Source organism: Lithobates pipiens, unplaced genomic scaffold, assembly GCF_037356315.1.
Source record: "Lithobates pipiens isolate NorthernLeopardFrog02 unplaced genomic scaffold, aLitPip1_a1.2 Scaffold_27, whole genome shotgun sequence".
Lineage (NCBI taxonomy): Eukaryota > Metazoa > Chordata > Amphibia > Anura > Ranidae > Lithobates > Lithobates pipiens.
This window is the reverse complement of record NW_027507788.1, coordinates 212,796,418-212,815,167: the sequence shown is the minus strand read 5'-3', so window position 1 is coordinate 212,815,167 and position 18,750 is coordinate 212,796,418. Positions and strand designations below refer to the sequence as shown.

The following is an 18,750-nucleotide window of genomic DNA, read 5'->3' as shown; positions in this document are numbered from 1 at the left end:
CTAGGGCTATTCCTTCCAAGTAAACAGAGACGAAATAGAGGCTGTGCTGAAGAGAGAACTCTCCGAGGACCGGTGACACCAAAGCCGGGGCGCTTTTTTTGAAAGGCTCTGGATGACTATAGCTCCATTCTTCCGCTTCGGCCCTTGGAATAAAAACATTTGTTCAAACTGGTTTTTAAGGGGGGGGGGGGGGGGTTGTGAAAGACACCAGTGTTAGCATCAGGATGGGTAGATGATAACATCCATCATTAATAACTCAAAGGAAAGAAAAAAAGTGAAGGATAATCCATCACTTATGTATCAACTGCCTTCTGTGGACCATAGAACTCTACTGAATGTTTTCTAATCAAGGCGCTCTTTTAAAACTCTTCTAATTTTATATTACACATAGACGTGTGACATTTCGTTATTTGGAGGGTCAACCCAAGGGGTGGGCAGGAGGGACGGCCGCCCCTGGCGCAATGGTTTATTGCAAGGGTAGGGGGCACCCTGACCCCAACCCTAAGGGAAAGGGGGGCGCAGCTTGGCATCCATGCCCTGGGCGCTGGATGACCTTGTCCCAGCACTGGGTCAACCCAACCACTTACTGCTGCCCCGTCAACTGCCTGACCCCCGACAATGCCTCCCCGCTTCTGAGGGTTAAAAGGGCAGTAACTGCTTGCCGAGGCCCCATTCACACAGCTGAGCGTCTTTGGTCTTTTTTTTTTTGAGTGCTTGTCCGGGGTTTTTTTTTTTGCGTTTTTGCATGTTTTAGGCTTTCGTTTTCTAGTTGAAAGCAAGAAAAAAACGTGCTTGTAGGACCTTACTTTACTCCCAGTGGTGTCATCTCTGGGTCTATGTGGTGCTTCTTTACTCAATGCAGGTAGATCATTGCTGGGGGGGGGGGGTTTACAGAGCTTCCAGAAACATCACAGCACCTTGTCTAAGTTCTCGTGCATCATGGCGGTCGGCGTGGCACGTTGGAGAGCAGTTTGATGATCTTTAGTCCTTGCGTGTTTTTGGGGGACTTAATGGATGTCCATGGGACTAATCGTATGGCGAACGTTTTTCACTGCTGGGTTTATGATCATTTTCTTTGGCCCTCTATATTCTAGCCCAGTGGTCTGCAAACTACGGCCCAGGGACCAGTTGTGACTCTTTGCATGGTCTTATCCGGCCCTTGAGGCCTTATTTTCATCCACTGATACCAACAATGCGGGCCATAAATCCCCCGTTGACACCAATGAATGGGCAGATTTCCTCCCAATGACACAAACGATGGGGCAGAATTCCTCCCAGTAACACCAACAATGGGGCCCAATGGCACCAATGATAGGGCACTATTACTCCCAATGACAGCAAAGATGGGGCAGAATTCCTCCCAGTAACACCAACAATGGGGCCCAATGGCACCAATGATAGGGCACTATTACTCCTAATGACAGCAAAGATGGGGCACAATTCCTCCCAATGACACCAACAATGGGGCCCAATTGCACCAATGATAGGGCCCTATTACTCCTAATGACAGCAAAGATGAAGCACAATTCCTCCCACTGACACCAAAAGTGGGGCATTGTTTATTCCCACTGACACTGGGACCTTTTCTACTAAAATAATGGTCACAGTCTGCCCCCCCCCCCCCCCCTTAAGTCTGAAGGACTGTAAACTGGCCGTTTGTTTCGTTTGGAGACCCCTGTTCTACCCTATATATCTTTATCTATTGGGCACATAGTGACCTTCCTAGCCCTTTCCGATTTCCACTATAAGTTCATATTTATTTATCTGATTTGTAATTTTAAGTCTTTATTTGCCTATGCTACTCGCTATGTGCCCTCCCGCTCCCTAGGGAGTGTTTTACCTTTGATGCCCCTGTGATTGCCCAGGGAGGCTAATGTTCAGGGTCTGCGATCCACCACGTCAACTGATTTCTCCTCAATATACTGGGTCCAGAAGAAGCCATATTCTGGCGAAAAACACGTTGACATCTGCAACTGGAAGTGTATAAACTACAGTATTTTGATGATGCTATTTATTTACATGGTATTTTGCCTTTGACGCCTCTGTTCCTGCCCCCAAGGCTAGTGTTTGGGCTCTATGATCCACCACAGCAATTGATTTCTGCTCAATATACTGGGTCCTGAAGAAGATGTATTCTAGCAAAACACGTTGACCTCTACAATTGGAAGTGTATAAACTACAGTGTTTCAATTATGCTATTTATTTACATGGGATTTTTCCTCTGATGCCCCTTTGCCTCCCCCAAGGCTAATGTTTGGGCTCTAAGATCCACCACAGCAATTGATTTCTGCTCAATATACTGGGTCTCGCCATATGCCCTCCAGTTCTCTGGGAGGTGTTTTGCCTTTCATGCCCCTGTGCCTAACCCGAGGCCAATGGTTGGGCTCTGTAATTCACCACATCAATTGATTTCTGCTCAATATACTGTGTCCTGAAGAAGCTGTATTCTAGCGAAACATGTTTTCCTCTACAATTGGAAATGTATAAACTACAGTGTTTCAATTATGCTATTTATTAACATGGGATTTTGCATTTGATGCCCCTGTGCCTGCCCCCCAAGGATAATGTTTGGGCTCTAAGATCCACCACATTGATTGATTTCTGCTGAAAATAATGGGTCCTGAAGAAGCCATATTCTGGCGAAACACATTGACCTTTGCAACTGGAAGTGTATAATCTACAGTATTTTGATTATGCTATTTATTTACACGGGATTTTGCCTTTAATGTCTCTGTTCCTGCCCTGAGGCTAATGTTTGGGCTCTACGATCCACCACAGCAATTGATTTCTGCTCAATATACTAGGTCTCGCCATGTGCCCTCCAGTTCTCTGGGAGGTGTTTTGACTTTGATGCCCTTGTGCCTGACCCCGAGGCTAATATTTGGGCTCTGTGATTCACCACATAAATTGATTTCTGCTCAATATACTGGGTCCTGAAGAAGCTGTATTCTAGCGAAACGCGTTGACCTCTACCATTGGCTAATGGTTGGGCTCTGTAATTCACCACATCAATTGATTTCTGCTCAATATATTGGGTCCTGAGGAAGCTGTATTCTAGCGAAAACATGTTGACCTCTACAATTGGAAGTGTATAAACTACAGTGTTTCAATTATGCTATTTATTTACATGGGATTTTGCATTTGATGCCCCTGTGCCTGCCACCTAAGGCTAATGTTTGGGCTCTACGATCCACCACATCGATTGATTTCTGCTGAAAATAATGGGTCCTGAAGAAGCCATATTCTGGCAAAACACGTTGACCTCTACAACTGGAAGTGCATAAGCTACAGTATTTAGACTATACTATTTATTTATATTAAATCGTATATTTACACTTCAGGTTCATTGAGCCAGTTTTATAATATAAGGCCCTAACTATAGTTCAGGTCACGAGGGGGCAATTTGTCGTCACTTGATGTTTTTGTATACTAGTATATTTAATATTTTTGTCATCTCCTATGCTAAGCCAATAAAGTCTTGTATTGTTTTTTACGAGACCAGGGCTTCCCTGTCCACAAAAAGGTATTTCTTTCTATAGTTATTGGGATGTGGCTTGTGAAAGTCTCTATTTTTCTTGTCTAACTACTCCTCTCAGGAGCCCTCAGCCCTGATGCAAGCAGTGGGACGGTTCTTGGGAGGAGTTATGCAAATCCTAGACTTCCTGTCCCAGTGACAACGGCTTTACTGAAGAAAAATATCTGGCCATTGAAGAGTTCTCCCTACTTTTTTTTTCTGGTAAAATGTTATCAGCAGGACAGGAAGTGAGGGGAAAGTTCTGTAATGGATCTCCGACAGCAATACAAAATTCCACTTGAATGCCTAAAGAGGTGCCAAGGGTGCAGCTTATCTTATTTAAACACTGAGACTGTTCGGGTGGTGATAAGGAAGACAGATCCCGAGTTAGCAGTCAGTTTCTTAAAGCGGATCTTCACTGCATCTGAGCACCACAAAACCAAAAACTCTATTTAACCGCTTCAGCCCCGGAAGATTTTTACCCCCCCCCCCCCCCCTTCCTGTCCAGAGCACTTTTAGCGATTCGGGCACTGCGTCGCTTTAACTGACAATTGCACGGTCATGCGACGTGGCTCCCAAACAAAATTGACGTCCTTTTTTCCCCACAAATAGAGCTTTCTTTTGGTGGTATTTGATCACCCCTGCGGTTTAAATTTTTTGCGCTATAAACAAAAAAAGAGCGACAATTTAGAAAAAAAATAATATAATATAAAAGTTTAGGCCGATACGTATTCTTCTACATATTGTTGGTAAAAAAAAAATCGCACTAAGCATTTATTGATCGGTTTGCGCAAAAGTTATAGCGTTTACAAATTAGGGGATAGTTTTATGGCATTTTTATTAATAATTTTTTTTTTTACTAGTAATGGCGGCGATCAGAGATTTTTATCGTGACTGCGACATTATGGCGGACACATCGGACATTTTTGACACATTTTTGGGACCGTTGTCATTTATACAGCAATCAGTGCTGTACAAATGCACAGATTCCTGTGTAAATGACACTGGCAGTGAAGGGGTTAACCACTAGGGGGCAGTGTAAAGGTTAAGTGTGCCCTGGGGAGCGTTTCTAACTGTGGGGGGGGGCGTGGCTACGTGTGACACATCACTGATCTCTGCTCCCGATCACAGGGATCAGAGATCAGTGACACTGTCACTAGGCAGAACGGGGAGATGCTTGTTTACATCAGCATCTCCCCGTTCTTCCTCTCCATGAGGCGATCGTGGGAATCCCAGCGGCGATCAAGTCTGCGTGACCTGCGACCCGACTCACGGATGTCCCGTGAGTCGGCGGGACATCCGGCACGTGCAAATTTAAAGGTACGCCCATTTGCCCAGCCGTGCCATTTTGCCTACGTACATCGGTGTGCGCTGGTTGGGAACCGGTTAATTCATTTTTAATATTCAAAGCCATGTAGCATTTACTTCCTGGAATTCATCTGCCCTTAGCTCAGGCATGCAGGCAGGAGGTTGTGCTTAGCTGAGAAAGACCCTCCTCCACTCCTGAACACTCCTGGAGATGTATGACATCATTTGCCTAGGCATGAAAAGCAGGAAGTGACCGAAGAAATGTGAAAAAAGGTTTAAAACAAGTACATATATACTTTCCTATTTACTAATGCTAGCAGCATGAGGATTAAAATAATCAATGTTGATTGAGAGAGTGAAGCTCCTTCTGAGAAGGATTGGTGATCATGTGACCACTGCGATTGGCTATCACAGTAATCACATGATCGGGAGCCAGTCCTGCCAGCTACCAATTGTTAATGTGGACTGAGAGCTGGCTTTGACAACTCGGTGTCTGTACCGGGAGCGTGGAGGCAGAGCACTCCGAGCACAGAATAATCGATCGCCCGGCGATGCAAGCCTATTCTTATGTCACTGCAAATATGTATGGGGGGGGGGGGGGTGGCAAGAGGTTAAGGCCTTCTTCGCTGAGAAGCTGAGCCTGGTGGCAGTCCAGGCATGTGGGTGGATCCTGACCGTATGGTCGCGATCTTTCCCGAACCTGGAACAGCTCTGTGACGTCAGCCATCAGCAGACTTCAGCCCGCTGTCAGCTAAAAACAAGTCACAAGAGTGGAGAACGAACTGCACTCTTGTGATGATCAAGAGACGTACAGATAGATCCAGAGAGACATATACAGAGAGTAGTACAGATTAGGGGACCCCTAAGAGGATGTCAGTTTTGACGACATCATTGATGAGATCTATTAACCCCTGCTTGTGTGACTCATTGCCATATGGTACTTGGGTCCACACTCTCTGGTAAGCGTATCCTCACTATCTATGGTGGTTGATATTGGCGCGTTGGTGGTTGTCACCATTTATGGATCATCACTTTAGCCACTTATGAAAATTTTTTAATGCCTAAGTACGCTGCCGGCAGCCCCTTGTGGACCCTTTATTCTTAATTTTGCGACACTAACACACAATCGGATTTTCCGAAGAGAAATGTTGGATGTGAGCTTGTTGGCGGCAAGTCCGACCATGTGTACGCTCCATCGGACATTTGTTGTCGGGCTTTCCGCCAACGAATGTTGGTTACCATGTTCTCAAACTTTCCGCCAACAAATGTTTGTTGTCGGACTTTCCGAACGTGTGTACGCAAGTCCATTGGACAAAAGTCCAAAGTACAAACACGCATGCTTGGAATCAAGGACGAGCCGGAAGCGGTCGGTCTTGTAAAACTAGCGTACGTAATGGAGATATCACATGACTATTGAATTTCCTTTTCATCGGCTCGACGTACGTCTTGTCCGTCTCTACGTTCGTAATTGTTGGCCAACATTTGTGTGACCGTGTGTATGCAAGACAAGTTGGAGCCAACACCCTTCGAAGAAAAATCCATGGTTTTGTTGTCGGAAAGTCCGATTGTGTGTACAGGGCATAAGTCTTTGGGACTGAATATTTATCATTATTTACTACTTTTCTGTTTGTATGTATCATATTTATATAGCGCCAACAGTTTGAGCAATGTTTTACAACCTGAGGGTAGACAGTAAAGTTGAAAAAATACAATTAAATACAGGAGACATCTATCTATCTATCTATCTATCTATCTATCTATCTATCTATCTATCTATCTGTCTATCTGTCTATCTGTCTATCTGTCTATCTGTCTATCTGTCTATCTATCTATCTATCTATCTATCTATCTATCTATCTATCTAGCTATCTATCTATCTATCTATCTATCTGTCTATCTGTCTATCTGTCTATCTATCTATCTATCTATCTATCTATCTATCTATCTTTCTGCAAATTTATTTCAGAAGGTGGATTTCCGTCTTTGGTGGCCTTCAAAGACAGAATTTCCCTGCAAAGGTTCTGGTCATGCACTCAAGCTGTTCATTTCCTTCCAGTGAGGCTGATGCAGTTGTTCCATAAGCGTACTTGAACTATTCACCTTAGCGCCCTGACTTCTATGACCTTTGGCTATTAAAACGTCCAACCCGACCCTAAATAAATGTATGACCTCATAAAGCCATGCCATCATTATGCAACAGAATTTAAGTGGATGACACATTTTCCATCAGAACATGATGTTGGATGGAGCTGCCAATGTACGCTATCCAACCATGTCATGGAAACACGTTCCTCAGTTCAGTCAGTTACTGTACTGAGGGTATCGAGAAGCTTTTCCCAACCAGTGTTCCATGGAAGCCTGGGATTCCACCAGAGGTTGCTAGGGATTCCCTGATCAATGAGCAGCGTCTGCCTCTCCGATAAGTAACTACCAATACCAATGATCTTTTTAGCTATCTATACGGGGAGGAATGCTTCATACTGAACTTGGTTGTAGGGAGCATTATTCCCAACATCCGTGACACTAATGTACTGTGAGCTCTGAATATAGTAATTGTTAGCAGGGGCTCCCTGAGCCCAAAAAAAGTATTTCAAGGGTTCCTCCAGGTCAGAGAGGTTGAAAAAAAGGTGGTGTAGAGGTTAAGGATTATTCGGTAGGACGCCATGATATTTGGCAAACCACAGTTGGTTCATTAAATAGAAAATTGCACACATGATAAGAACAGCACGGTTGATCAAGCCCAAGAGCTTTGTATCCCCTTCGAGCAACGCCATGGCCGGACAATAAGGTTCTGCGGGACTGCCACCTCCTTGACGTGTCCAATGGCACAAAAAAAAAAAGGTCCCACCAAGCCTGCAGACAGCCAAGAGTGAGTTATGACGAGGCGTTCGGTGAAAAGTTCAACTCTATACACACTGGCCATTTTGTGAAGGTCAGAACGTGGTCACATACTGTTCTTCTTGTAGAAGTGCAGTTACAGATACAAATTCACTGTAATTATCGCATTAAACTCAAGAAAGGATAAACTGCGCTTTTTTTTTTTTGTGTGCCAAAGCAGATGCGGCTTACGTAAAGTAGCAGACTTATAGAAATAAAAAAAAGGAAAATAAAAATACTATATAATATATACACCAATATACTCTGTATTTATGTATTATTATTTTATTTGATTATTTATTATATTATTATATTATTATTTATTATTATTATTGTGTATAGTTTATTTTAACTTTCAATACAACACACTTAAAATATAAATAAATTAATAAAATATACAAAGCATAAAAATCAACATAAACTAAAATAAATTTAAAAGGTATATATATATATATATATATGTATATATATATATATATATATATATATATATATATATATATATATATATATATATATATATATATATATATATATATATATATAATATATATATATATATAATTTTAATTACAATTTCAAATTTAAAAATTTGAAATAAATAAATCCATGAAGTGATAAAAATAAAAAATAAAGTAATTTAAAAAAGTATATATATATATATATATATATATATATATATATATTTTTTTTTTACATTTATTTTATTTTTTATTTTTATCACTTCATGGATTTATTTATTTCAATTTAAAATTGTAATTAAAATTGTATATATATATATATATATATATATATATATATATATATATATATATATATATATAAAAAATGTATATAAATAAATTCATGAAGTGATAAAAAATAAAAAAAGAATCCACAAATAAAAACCCACAATATATATATATTTTTTACTGAAATCCAAACCATTTGAGATAAAATTACGAGGAGGAAAAAAAAAAGTATAACAAATAACGTTCAATCCTGTAGTTTACAGTTTACAAGTTTGCTTAAAGAAATAAACAAAACCCGGTGCACATTGCAGGACATCTTTCTCTACTCATTTAATGCATAATGATTTACTATTGGGATCCAAATGTACTTGAAAGATGGTGCAGCCCCTTCTCACTAACACAACGGTCCTGCCAAGTGATGTCATTTCAATGCTATTTACATTGACGGAACGCGCGGCCAAATAATTTCCCATTAAGACAGACTGAGGGATTTATATCATAACAAGGACCAAGAGCGCTAACCATCATCGTCATTCATAATCTAATTATTCTGGTACTTATCACGGAGGCGGAGGGCCAGGACAAATTTCTGCTTGCCTCGGTTAAGCTCCAATCACAAATCCGATTGCCCCAGTCTAAAGCTGGCCATACATCAGTAGATTTTTTTTTGAACAAACGTCAGTACGAACGTTCATACAAAATTTCCCAGTTTTACATTAGATGATATGATGAATTTCGTTCCAGGGGACTGCAAAAAATCTTTGCTTTTAACATTAGTTTTTGGAGTGAATGGACTTTTCCACGTTCAATGTTGGAAAATTATTAGTTCAATAAAAATGTCAGATTCTTCTCCTTCAAATTTTCTTGTCACCGTTTTGACCCTACCAACCATCATAAAATCATATGAATTTTTTTAAAACTAAAATTTTCAATTACATTTTACTAGCGAATGGCAAACTAAAAGTTAGCCGTGCACTGGTAGAATTTGGTTTTGAAAATAACCGTTTTCAAAGAGCTTGTTCTGTTTTCGAGTGGCTAGTGTGATCACATCGACAGTAGTTTTGACGAGGAAAACTGAAGGAGGAATATAAAATATTTTTATTGTTTCTAGCTTGATCAATGGAAATTCCAATTGTGAATGTGATTCCTATTCGGAATTGCATTCGCTTCCCTCTGTCTTGAAATCAAATGCTACAAATTGCAACATAGTCATGGCGATCCAACAAGAATTTTTCAGACTTTCATACCAATTTTGTATATTCATTGATGGTATTATGGAAAGCCCTGAAGAATGACCTTCAAACTTTGGCATGGAAATCTAACTTTGTATGGCCAGCTTTGCTATTTGATGGAAGGTCATGCCTCATGGTGGTCTATATCTGGTCCATAAGGTTTTGGCCCATATCTGCCATTTGCACATTGCTGTATCATGCTATATATATATACTCTTACCAATATAGCCTATTTTGTATACAACACTAAAGGAATTTAGAGACCAGCAAAAGACAAAACCTTTTTTTTCTTCTTACAGTCAGAGTAGAGAAGGCTTTATGCGTCATGGTTTTATTATTTTATGTTGGAGACCGCACTGGACTGCTGGATCAGTCAATGGTTGTGGTTGGATTATTATGTAGGCAAAGGGGAAGCAATCCCTTCCAGTGGGTCGCGCCCAATGTTGGAAGGTGATAGTAGACCCTCTTAGGGGCTTGGGCTGCTACCTTTCCAATATGGCCTTGCGGTCGGTTCGGTGAGAAGACTTGGGTAGGAATGAAGGAGCGCCTGGTGTCTAGAGAACTGTAATTTTTGATGTACGGTTCAAAAGACGTTTATTGTAAGTGTAAGCATGTACATCAAACCAACATGTTTTGGTGGACTAGACTCCTCCTTCATCTTTAAAGCTTTGGTGCCAAATGTCCTCTTCTTTGCTGCCTCTGCATCCCTAGTTGGCACTCTGCCATCCTGTAGTTCCGAAATCCCCTAAGTAATATATCATTTTAGGAACCAGTCCCATCCACTAGCATGCAGCAACAGCCCTAAAGAAGGGGGAGTCCATTCCCCTGAAACACATTGGCTTGATGTGCATGTTTACCCCTACAATAAACATCTTTTGCACAATGCATCAAAAGTTGCAGGTTTGTAGAAAGTGGACACGCCTTCTTTCCTAGCCAAGTCTTCTTGCCGAAACAACCACAAGGCCTTCTTTATTACCCAAAGGCTTTATTGATGTCCCCATGGAGGAGACTCCCTTCACTTCCTGTTCTAGTGTAAGAAAATCTCTTCAAAGAGGACTAAACTTCCAAAACCCAACCATATGCAAATTAAAAAGAAGAAAAACGCTTTGTCTGTTGTTTAGCTTATAGTTACCATGACAAATATCAAATATTGTATCTAACGCCTTCTCCTTGATGTTAACACCAGGAGGTGGCATCCTGCTCCTGTGATTGTTGTCATTGGCTCTCACAGTGCTCGCGTGATCCGGAACGCAACTGATTAGCTCCTGATCACATGTATATCACAAGATGCCTAATTTCTTTGTGGCACATAGTGAGGGACATGACGGGAAAAGGGCCCTTCAGTGAACTCTCTATGGCTAGTTGATGACATCTTGGCCACATAGGGGTTGGGTTGGCTTGTTTGCAGATTACCAGTTCAGTTTATCTATAATTATTAAATAAAAATGCACCGAAGACCAGATTTATCTTGAGTTCAATGACTTTGTAGAAGATTTCCACAATGAATGAACATTCCGATCTCATGACCAACTATGTTTGAAGGAGGAACTGGCATGGTCATGGCAACCAATTGTATTATCCCCTTCATGTTTTGAGTACACCACCAGATTATTAATGGAATCTGATTGGCTGCTATGGTATGGTCAACAAAATAAAAAAAACAAGTTTAAGGAGCACATCGTATGTCAAAAGGTTCTCAATTCAGGCCATTATTGGCATCAACCACAACATGGGCACCACTAGGACCTGACTCCAAAGTGGCCATAAAACAACAAAGAATGGTCCACAAAAATGTCCTCCTCTACTATGTTTAGACGGCAGGTCCACGTTGAGGCAGTCAGAACAAAAAAAAGTCAAACTGTTACATTGTTAACCAGGTAAAGTTTGGGTATTGGAAAATAAACCGCTCACTTCCTACCTTTCGAAGACAGCCGCCTTGTGATGTCACTTCAGACTCTGCCAGAATTTGCTAAGGGAAAAAGTAGAAAAGAAAATAATTATTCAGATGGCAATCAATTAAAGTCTGTGAAATAAAGCCAAAGTTTATTTAAAGCTGAACTATGGGAATGAGGCAAAATCTACCCTTGGTCTTGGTATTGTGCGCTATTCCTCCCACTCACCCCAACAATGGGGCGCTTTTCCTCCCACTGACCCCAAAGATGGGGAGCTATTCCTCCCACTGACACCATCGATGTGGCACAATTCCTTCTACTAACACCAATGATGGGGCACTATTCCTCCCAATGACACCAATGATGGGGCACTATTCCTCTGAATGACACCAATTATGGGGCCCTATTCGTCCCGATCGCTTCAATGATGGGGCACTATTCCTCCCACTGACCCCAACGATAGGGCACTATTCCTCCCATTGACTCCAACAATGGGGCGCTATTCCTCCCATTGACTCCAACAACGGGGGGCTATTCCTCCCACTGAAACAAATGATGGGACATTGTTTGCTCCCAATTATGCCAGGCCATTTTCTACTCCCACTGACTATAGTCCAGCCTCCCTACACACTGAAGGACAATGAACTTTTTTTTAATAACGTTTGGAGACCTCTGTCCTAGGCAAAGGGGGGGGGCAGACAGTTTATTTGAGCCCAGTCTTGCCACAAAGAGTTAATCCAGCTCTGAGCAATCCTCTTTTATTGTTCAGTAAGATAAATCTTGACAAACAGAGAAAAACTTTGTCAAATCCTCCCCCTTGCTGTGAGTGGCAGGTGATTTACATATCTCGTGCACTAGCCTAAGAGACATGTATTATTTTTTAATTCCCTCCCACTCCTTTCTTCTGCTGCTCTGCCTGGATTGAATGTTCCCCTCCTCAGCATAATTGGGCATGCTGAAGTCATGTGGTTACTTTCCTGTCTTTTCACTTGATGTTAGAGATCATAGCAGAAGTTCAGTGTAAGAAATACACAGGAGAAAATTCATATTGACAAGGGGAGTGTAGAGGTGGGCGGGGAGTCTACTGACATTACGACTCCACCCTCCGAGCTCCAGACAACAGACCCGCCCACAGAATCTGCAGTTTTTCAGGGTCTCATAGCAGACAGAGGGGAGACATTTGACAGGTAAAGCTACATGCAGGAGGCGTGTATATCCTTATAGATAACCTCTATGGCAGTAGTTTAGAAGGGATGACATTGGGTTTACATCCACTTTAATAGATGGGCCGCCCATGAAAATGGCCGCTGGTTGTCCAGGTCATTTCTATCTGGGGGTCAACTACCAATGAAACCATAGATAATATCTGATGAAAATGTAACGGATTGATGCATGTACTCCTGAAGAAGCTGCACAAATATTTGGCGAAACATGTCAAGTGAAAGCGTCAATTTTAATATGAAATCTGATATATGTATCTGTTAAATTTATCAGTTTTACAAGTTGTTGTTTTTTTTTATTTTATTTAAAATAAAGGATGATTATGCGCACCGTTAAAGTCCCTATTTTCTCGTATTCCTTCTGTATTTAAAATTGGGATGTGGTGCTCAAACATTCATTCCTTTCGTCCAGGACTTAAAGAGGAAGTAAACCCTGATGGGTTTACTTCCTCTTTGATTCCCTGCAAAGGTAAAGCATAATGGACTACTATGCATCTCATAGTAGTCCATTATGTGTCACTTACCTGACACAGGAGCCAGCGAAGTCACCGCTGTCCCCTGTAGTCCGGAGCATCCATCTTCTTGGTGGGTCTCCGTGGGTCTCACTGCTCTGGTGCTGTGATTCGCCGGAGCAGCGATGACGTCACTCCCGCGCATGCGCACGGGAGCCGACACTCGCGGCATATCGCCACGATCTGCAGCTTACCCAGTGCGCTTGCTGTGGTGGTTGTCTTCAGGTAAATATCTCCTAAACCGTATATTTAAACCGTAGGTTTAGGAGATATTTCTTGGACCTACAGGTAAGCCTTAATCTAGGCTTACCTGTAGGTCAAAGTGGTTTGTAAGGGTTTACATCCACTTTAATAGTAGTAAAGATCAGCAATAGCGAATCGCTAAAGAAGCACCTCTTCTTTTATGTAGGTGACATGTTCTGTTTAATGATCCTGATGGTGACATCAAGAATATATTTCACGTCTAAGTCCATCGATATGATTTGACCCTCATCCTAATCATTGATTAGCCATTTCGTGATTTATTATCCTTTTAACAACTGTATTGATTGGTCCGATGTATTTTAAACACACCTCGTCAATACATTTTAAACAGAATCCAATATCGGCTACTTGAGACCTAATGAAAGATTAGAGAGTGCAAATGGCTTTGTTTAGCGCTTCCACTTGTTAACAATGGTTCCGTGGCCCGTGAGTTCCTTCAAGGTGGGCTGCGGAAATTGTGAAATATGCGACTTGTCATGCGTTTTTTTTTTGTGTGCCCAAAGTCATAGAACAAGTTGCACTAGTGGGAACGGAGCCATACATACACTGGAATATAAGTTTTCCAAGTGACCCCAATTCATTTTAACAGAATGGTGAAGTTTTACCAAATTCTCCTCCATTTTCGGGAAAATAAAAGCTCTCAGTTTTGCTCATCCCTAGCGGGCCGCCATTGGATGGTCCTTGAGTAGTGTTTTCTCTGAGACAAATCAGCGTTTTAGCCCTTGTACACACGGTCAGAAATTCCGACGGAATGTCTCGGATATTCCGACTGTGTGTGGTCTCCATCGGACTGTTTCCGTCGGAATATCCGACAGACCAACTTTTCCAACTTGCCGGTAAAATTTTCAGACAAAATGCTCCGATCGGACATACTTCGATCATGTGTAGCCTACTCGGACGGACAAAGTGCCACGCATGCTCAGATCAAATTCCTAGAAAAAAGCTATTGGCTACTAGCCTAAACGTAGTCCCGTCCTAATGAAATAACATCATCACGTCATGTACAATCGGATTTTCCGACAACTTAGTCCGACCGTGTGTATGCAACATCACTTCCGGACCTCTTCCGGAATTAATCCGTCGAATTACTCTGACGGATTTGGTTGTCGGAATCTCCGACCGTGTGCAAGGGTTTAGAGAGTTTTTAGCACATTTGAATTCACAATTGAGGGGGGGGGGGGGGCTAGAAGAAGTTTGTTCTCTTGGTGTCCACCAAGAAGACTGGAAGGGTGGTGGAGAAGACGTGTGAGTTGATAGGACAGTATCGCCATGCGGCTCTCATAAAACAACAGTTTATAAGTGAGCATTCTTCTTTTGTAGTTGAAGCTGAACTTGATTATATTCCAGAGACAGATCACAAGGGCTCTATTTAAATGGTAATGTTATCCCTCTCTTCTACCCAGTCTAGATAAACTGTCACTGAAAAGAAGGGCTGTGAGATTATAGGTTTTGATGTGCACTTAACGCAGCGTTGCATTTTTTTTTTGGACGCAAGTGAAAAAAAATAAACTTGACGGGCCGGCTCTCCATTTCCAACCCACTGAGAAAGCTTTTACACTGTTTATATGATGTTAACACACGTTTCTAAACACTTCCCAACGTATACATTGTTTGCGAACGTCATGTGGTTTAACTTATGATCCGGTGCGTATCTACATTCCAGCTTTGTTTCGTTGGCTTGGGTCTTTGGAAGACCCTGGAATACATTGGCTCTAAGGCAGGCTTTCTCAACTTTTTTTATTTTTTTACCCCAGAGGAGCCCGTAAAATAATTTCCTTGGGGGTCATTGGGAAAATGCCCCTTAAATTTGTGGTCAGTGGAAAAAAAAAATGTCCCTTGTATTGGTGGCCTTTAGGAAAATGTTCCTAATGCCGTGTACACACGACCGGACTTTTCGAGGGACTAGGTCCGACGGTCTTTCCGACGGACTTTCGGCGGAGTTCCGACGGACTTTCCCAATGAACGGACTTGGCCACACACAATCACACCAAAGTCCGACGGATTCGAACGTGATGACGTATGAATGGACTAGAATAAAGAAGTTCATAGCCAGTAGCCAATAGCTGCCCTAGCGTCCGTTTTGTCCGTCACATACACACGAACGGATTTCTTGGTCCGGCGGAGTTCCAGTGGAAAAATTTAAAACATGTTCTATTTCTAAAGTCCGCCGGATTTTTGGCAAGCAAAGGTCCGATGGAGCCCACACAAGATCGGACTCGTTCCGTCGGACCTTTGCTGTCAAAAAGTCCGGTCGTGTGTACGCGGCATTACGATTGTGGTCAGTAGAAAAAATGTCCACCTTACGGTGATGGTCAGAGGAGCACCACTCTTATGCCGCGTACACACGATCAGAATTCTCGTCGCGAGAAGCTCTGATGGTTTTCCCGATGGAATTCCGACGGAATTCCGCTCAAGCTGTCTTGCCTACACACGGTCACACCAAATTCCGATAGTTTAGAACGCGGTGATGTACAACACGTACAACTTGACTAGAAAAAGGAAGCTCAATAGCCAGTAGCCAATAGCTTCTGTCTCGTAGTTGAATCTGAGCATGCGTGATTTTTTGGAGTGTCGGAATTACCGATAGAAAGTTTTTACATTGGGAAAATTGAGAACATGCTATCAATTTTTGGCTGGCGGAAATTCGGACAGCTAAATTCCGATGGAGCATACACACGGTCGCATTTTCCGATGAAAAGCTCTCATCTGTCTTTTTCTGCCTGGAATTCCGACCGCGTGTACGTGGCATTATGGGAGCTTTTCATCGGATTTTCCGACCGTGTGTATGCCCATCGGGCTTTTTCTGTCGGCATTTCCGGCGGTCTTTAGATTGAGAGCCTGTTCTTAATTTTTCCGATGGTGAACCTTTCTATCGGATTGTTCAATCGGGTGTATGCAATTCCGACATGCAAAATTCCTTTCCACGCTCGGAAACAATTCGTCGCATGCTCTGAAGCATTGGAATTCCCTTTTATAGTGCCGTCAAACGTGTTGTATGTCATGTTATTGACCGTCGGAATTTGGTGTGACCGTGTGGGCAAGACAGTTAGAGCGAAATTCCGTCGGAATCCCGACGGGAAAACCATCAGAGCTTTTTCCAACGAGAATTCCAATCGTGTGTACGCGGCATTACAGATGGCTAAAAAGATCATTGGTGTCATTCAGCTGGCTACGCCAAGTGGTGTTGCACCCGGAACTAGGGAGGTACCACCCCGATGGAAAATTCATCAGTCACAGCCCAAGGAACCCCTGGCCACCTCTTGAGGAATCTTATGATTCCACAGAACCCCATGCTGAGAGTGGATGCTCTAAAGCACATATGTCAAACACAAGGCCCATGGGCTGAATCTAGCCCGACAGGCCTTGTCATGTCGCCCTCGCACCCAGTTTTGCAGCCACCTCCAGCTCACACCCTCTGCTTCCGCTCCTCGCTGTCACTTGTAAACACAGAAGCCTTTCGTGTTTACAAGCTTTGCTCCCAGTGGCTCCCAGATCTTACAGATTTGTGCATGCAGCCACAGCGGGGCATGGCAGAGACAGATCTCCAGCATCTGAGAGAGAGCGCAATCTCACTGCAGAGCTGCCTACATAGTAAGGTATTGGAGATCAGCCAGGTAGAGAGAGAGAGATGCAGGAAGCTTTGGTGGGGGGTTTAGGGCTGCATACTGTGCACAGCACACCTCTGAACTCTGCACTATGTACATAGTGTTATCCTGAACTCTGCACTCTCTATGTAGCATGTTCCTGAACCCTGCACTCTGTACTACCGTATCACTAAACCCTGTAACACATGCCTGAACTCTGCACTCTGTGCACAGGGCACCCCTGGAATCTGCACTTTGTACGTAGCGCACTCCTGAACTCTGCACTCTGTATGGAGCGCACTCCTGAATTCTGCACTCTGTACATAGCCCATTCCTGAAATCTGCACTCTGTACAGAGCACACTCCTGAACTATGCACTCTATTCGTAGCGCACTCCTGAACTCTGCACTCTGTACGTAGTGCACTCGTAAACTCTGCACTCTGTATGGAGCGCACTCCTGAACTCTGCACTCTGTATGGAGCGCACTGCTGAACTCTGCACTCTGTACAGAGCACACTCCTGAACTCTGCACTCTGTACAGAGCACACTCCTGAACTCTGCACTCTGTTCGTAGCGCACTCCTGAACTCTGCACTCTGTATGGAGTGCACTCCTGAACTCTGCACTCTGTATGGAGCGCACTCCTGAACTCTGCACTCTGTACAGTGCACACTCCTGAACTCTGCACTCTGTTCGTAGTGTACTCCTGAACTCTGCACTCTGTATGGAGTGCACTCCTGAACTCTGCACTCTGTATGTAACGCAACCCTGAACTCTGCACTCTGTATGTAGCATAATCCTGAACTCTGCACTCTGTACAGAGCACACTCCTGAACTCTGCACTCTGTATGGAGTGCACTCCTGAACTCTGCACTCTGTACAGTGCACACTCCTGAACTCTGCACTCTGTATGTAACGCAACCCTGAACTCTGCACTCTGTATGTAGCATAATCCTGAACTCTGCACTCTGTACAGAGCACACTCCTGAACTCTGCACTCTGTTCGAAGTGCACTCCTGAACTCTGCACTCTGTATGTAGTGCACTATTGAACTCTGCACTGTGTACATAGCACACTCATGAAATATGCACTCTGTTCATAACGCACTCCTGAACTCTACACTCTGTATGTAGTGTAGTCCTGAACTCTGTACGTAACGCAACCCGAACTCTACATTTTGTATGTAGTGTAATCCTGAACACTGAACTCTGTACATAGCGCACTCCTGAACTCTGCATTCTGTACGAAGCACACCCCAGATACAAACAGCCCTTTGATCGCAACCATGCTCATGATGTGGCCCTCGGTGAAATTGAGTTTTAAAGCCCTGCTCTAAAGGCTGAAAATCTAACGCCAAAGGAGGGCTTCACTGTTTTTGTCCAAGCTGTTGCTTGGCTGAACCCACTATTAAAGCTGAACTCCAGGCAGATATAAAAAAAAAACATACATTACCACAGCTCTGTCTTCACAAATAAATCTTTATGATGATTTTTACACATGCAAGCTGTATAAGCACCTGAATTTGACTTGATTTCAACTTCTTGCAATCCTCTGTACAACAGAGCTCAGATGAGGACACGAGAAGCAGCACAAGGAGTCTATCAGTTGCTGTGCAG

General features: G+C 42.8%; 1 protein-coding gene across 3 annotated transcripts in view; it reads right to left on the bottom strand.

Annotated features, from left to right (window-relative positions):
- Window positions 1-18,750, bottom strand: part of PRDM16 (PR/SET domain 16) — a 941,382-nt gene that overhangs the window by 534,684 nt on the left and 387,948 nt on the right. For all 3 annotated transcript variants that reach the window (XM_077458220.1, XM_077458222.1, XM_077458221.1), the window contains exon 3: window positions 11,581-11,631. In XM_077458220.1, coding sequence (XP_077314346.1) covers window positions 11,581-11,631 — 51 coding nt within the window. The remainder of the gene's footprint in view (window positions 1-11,580; window positions 11,632-18,750) is intronic.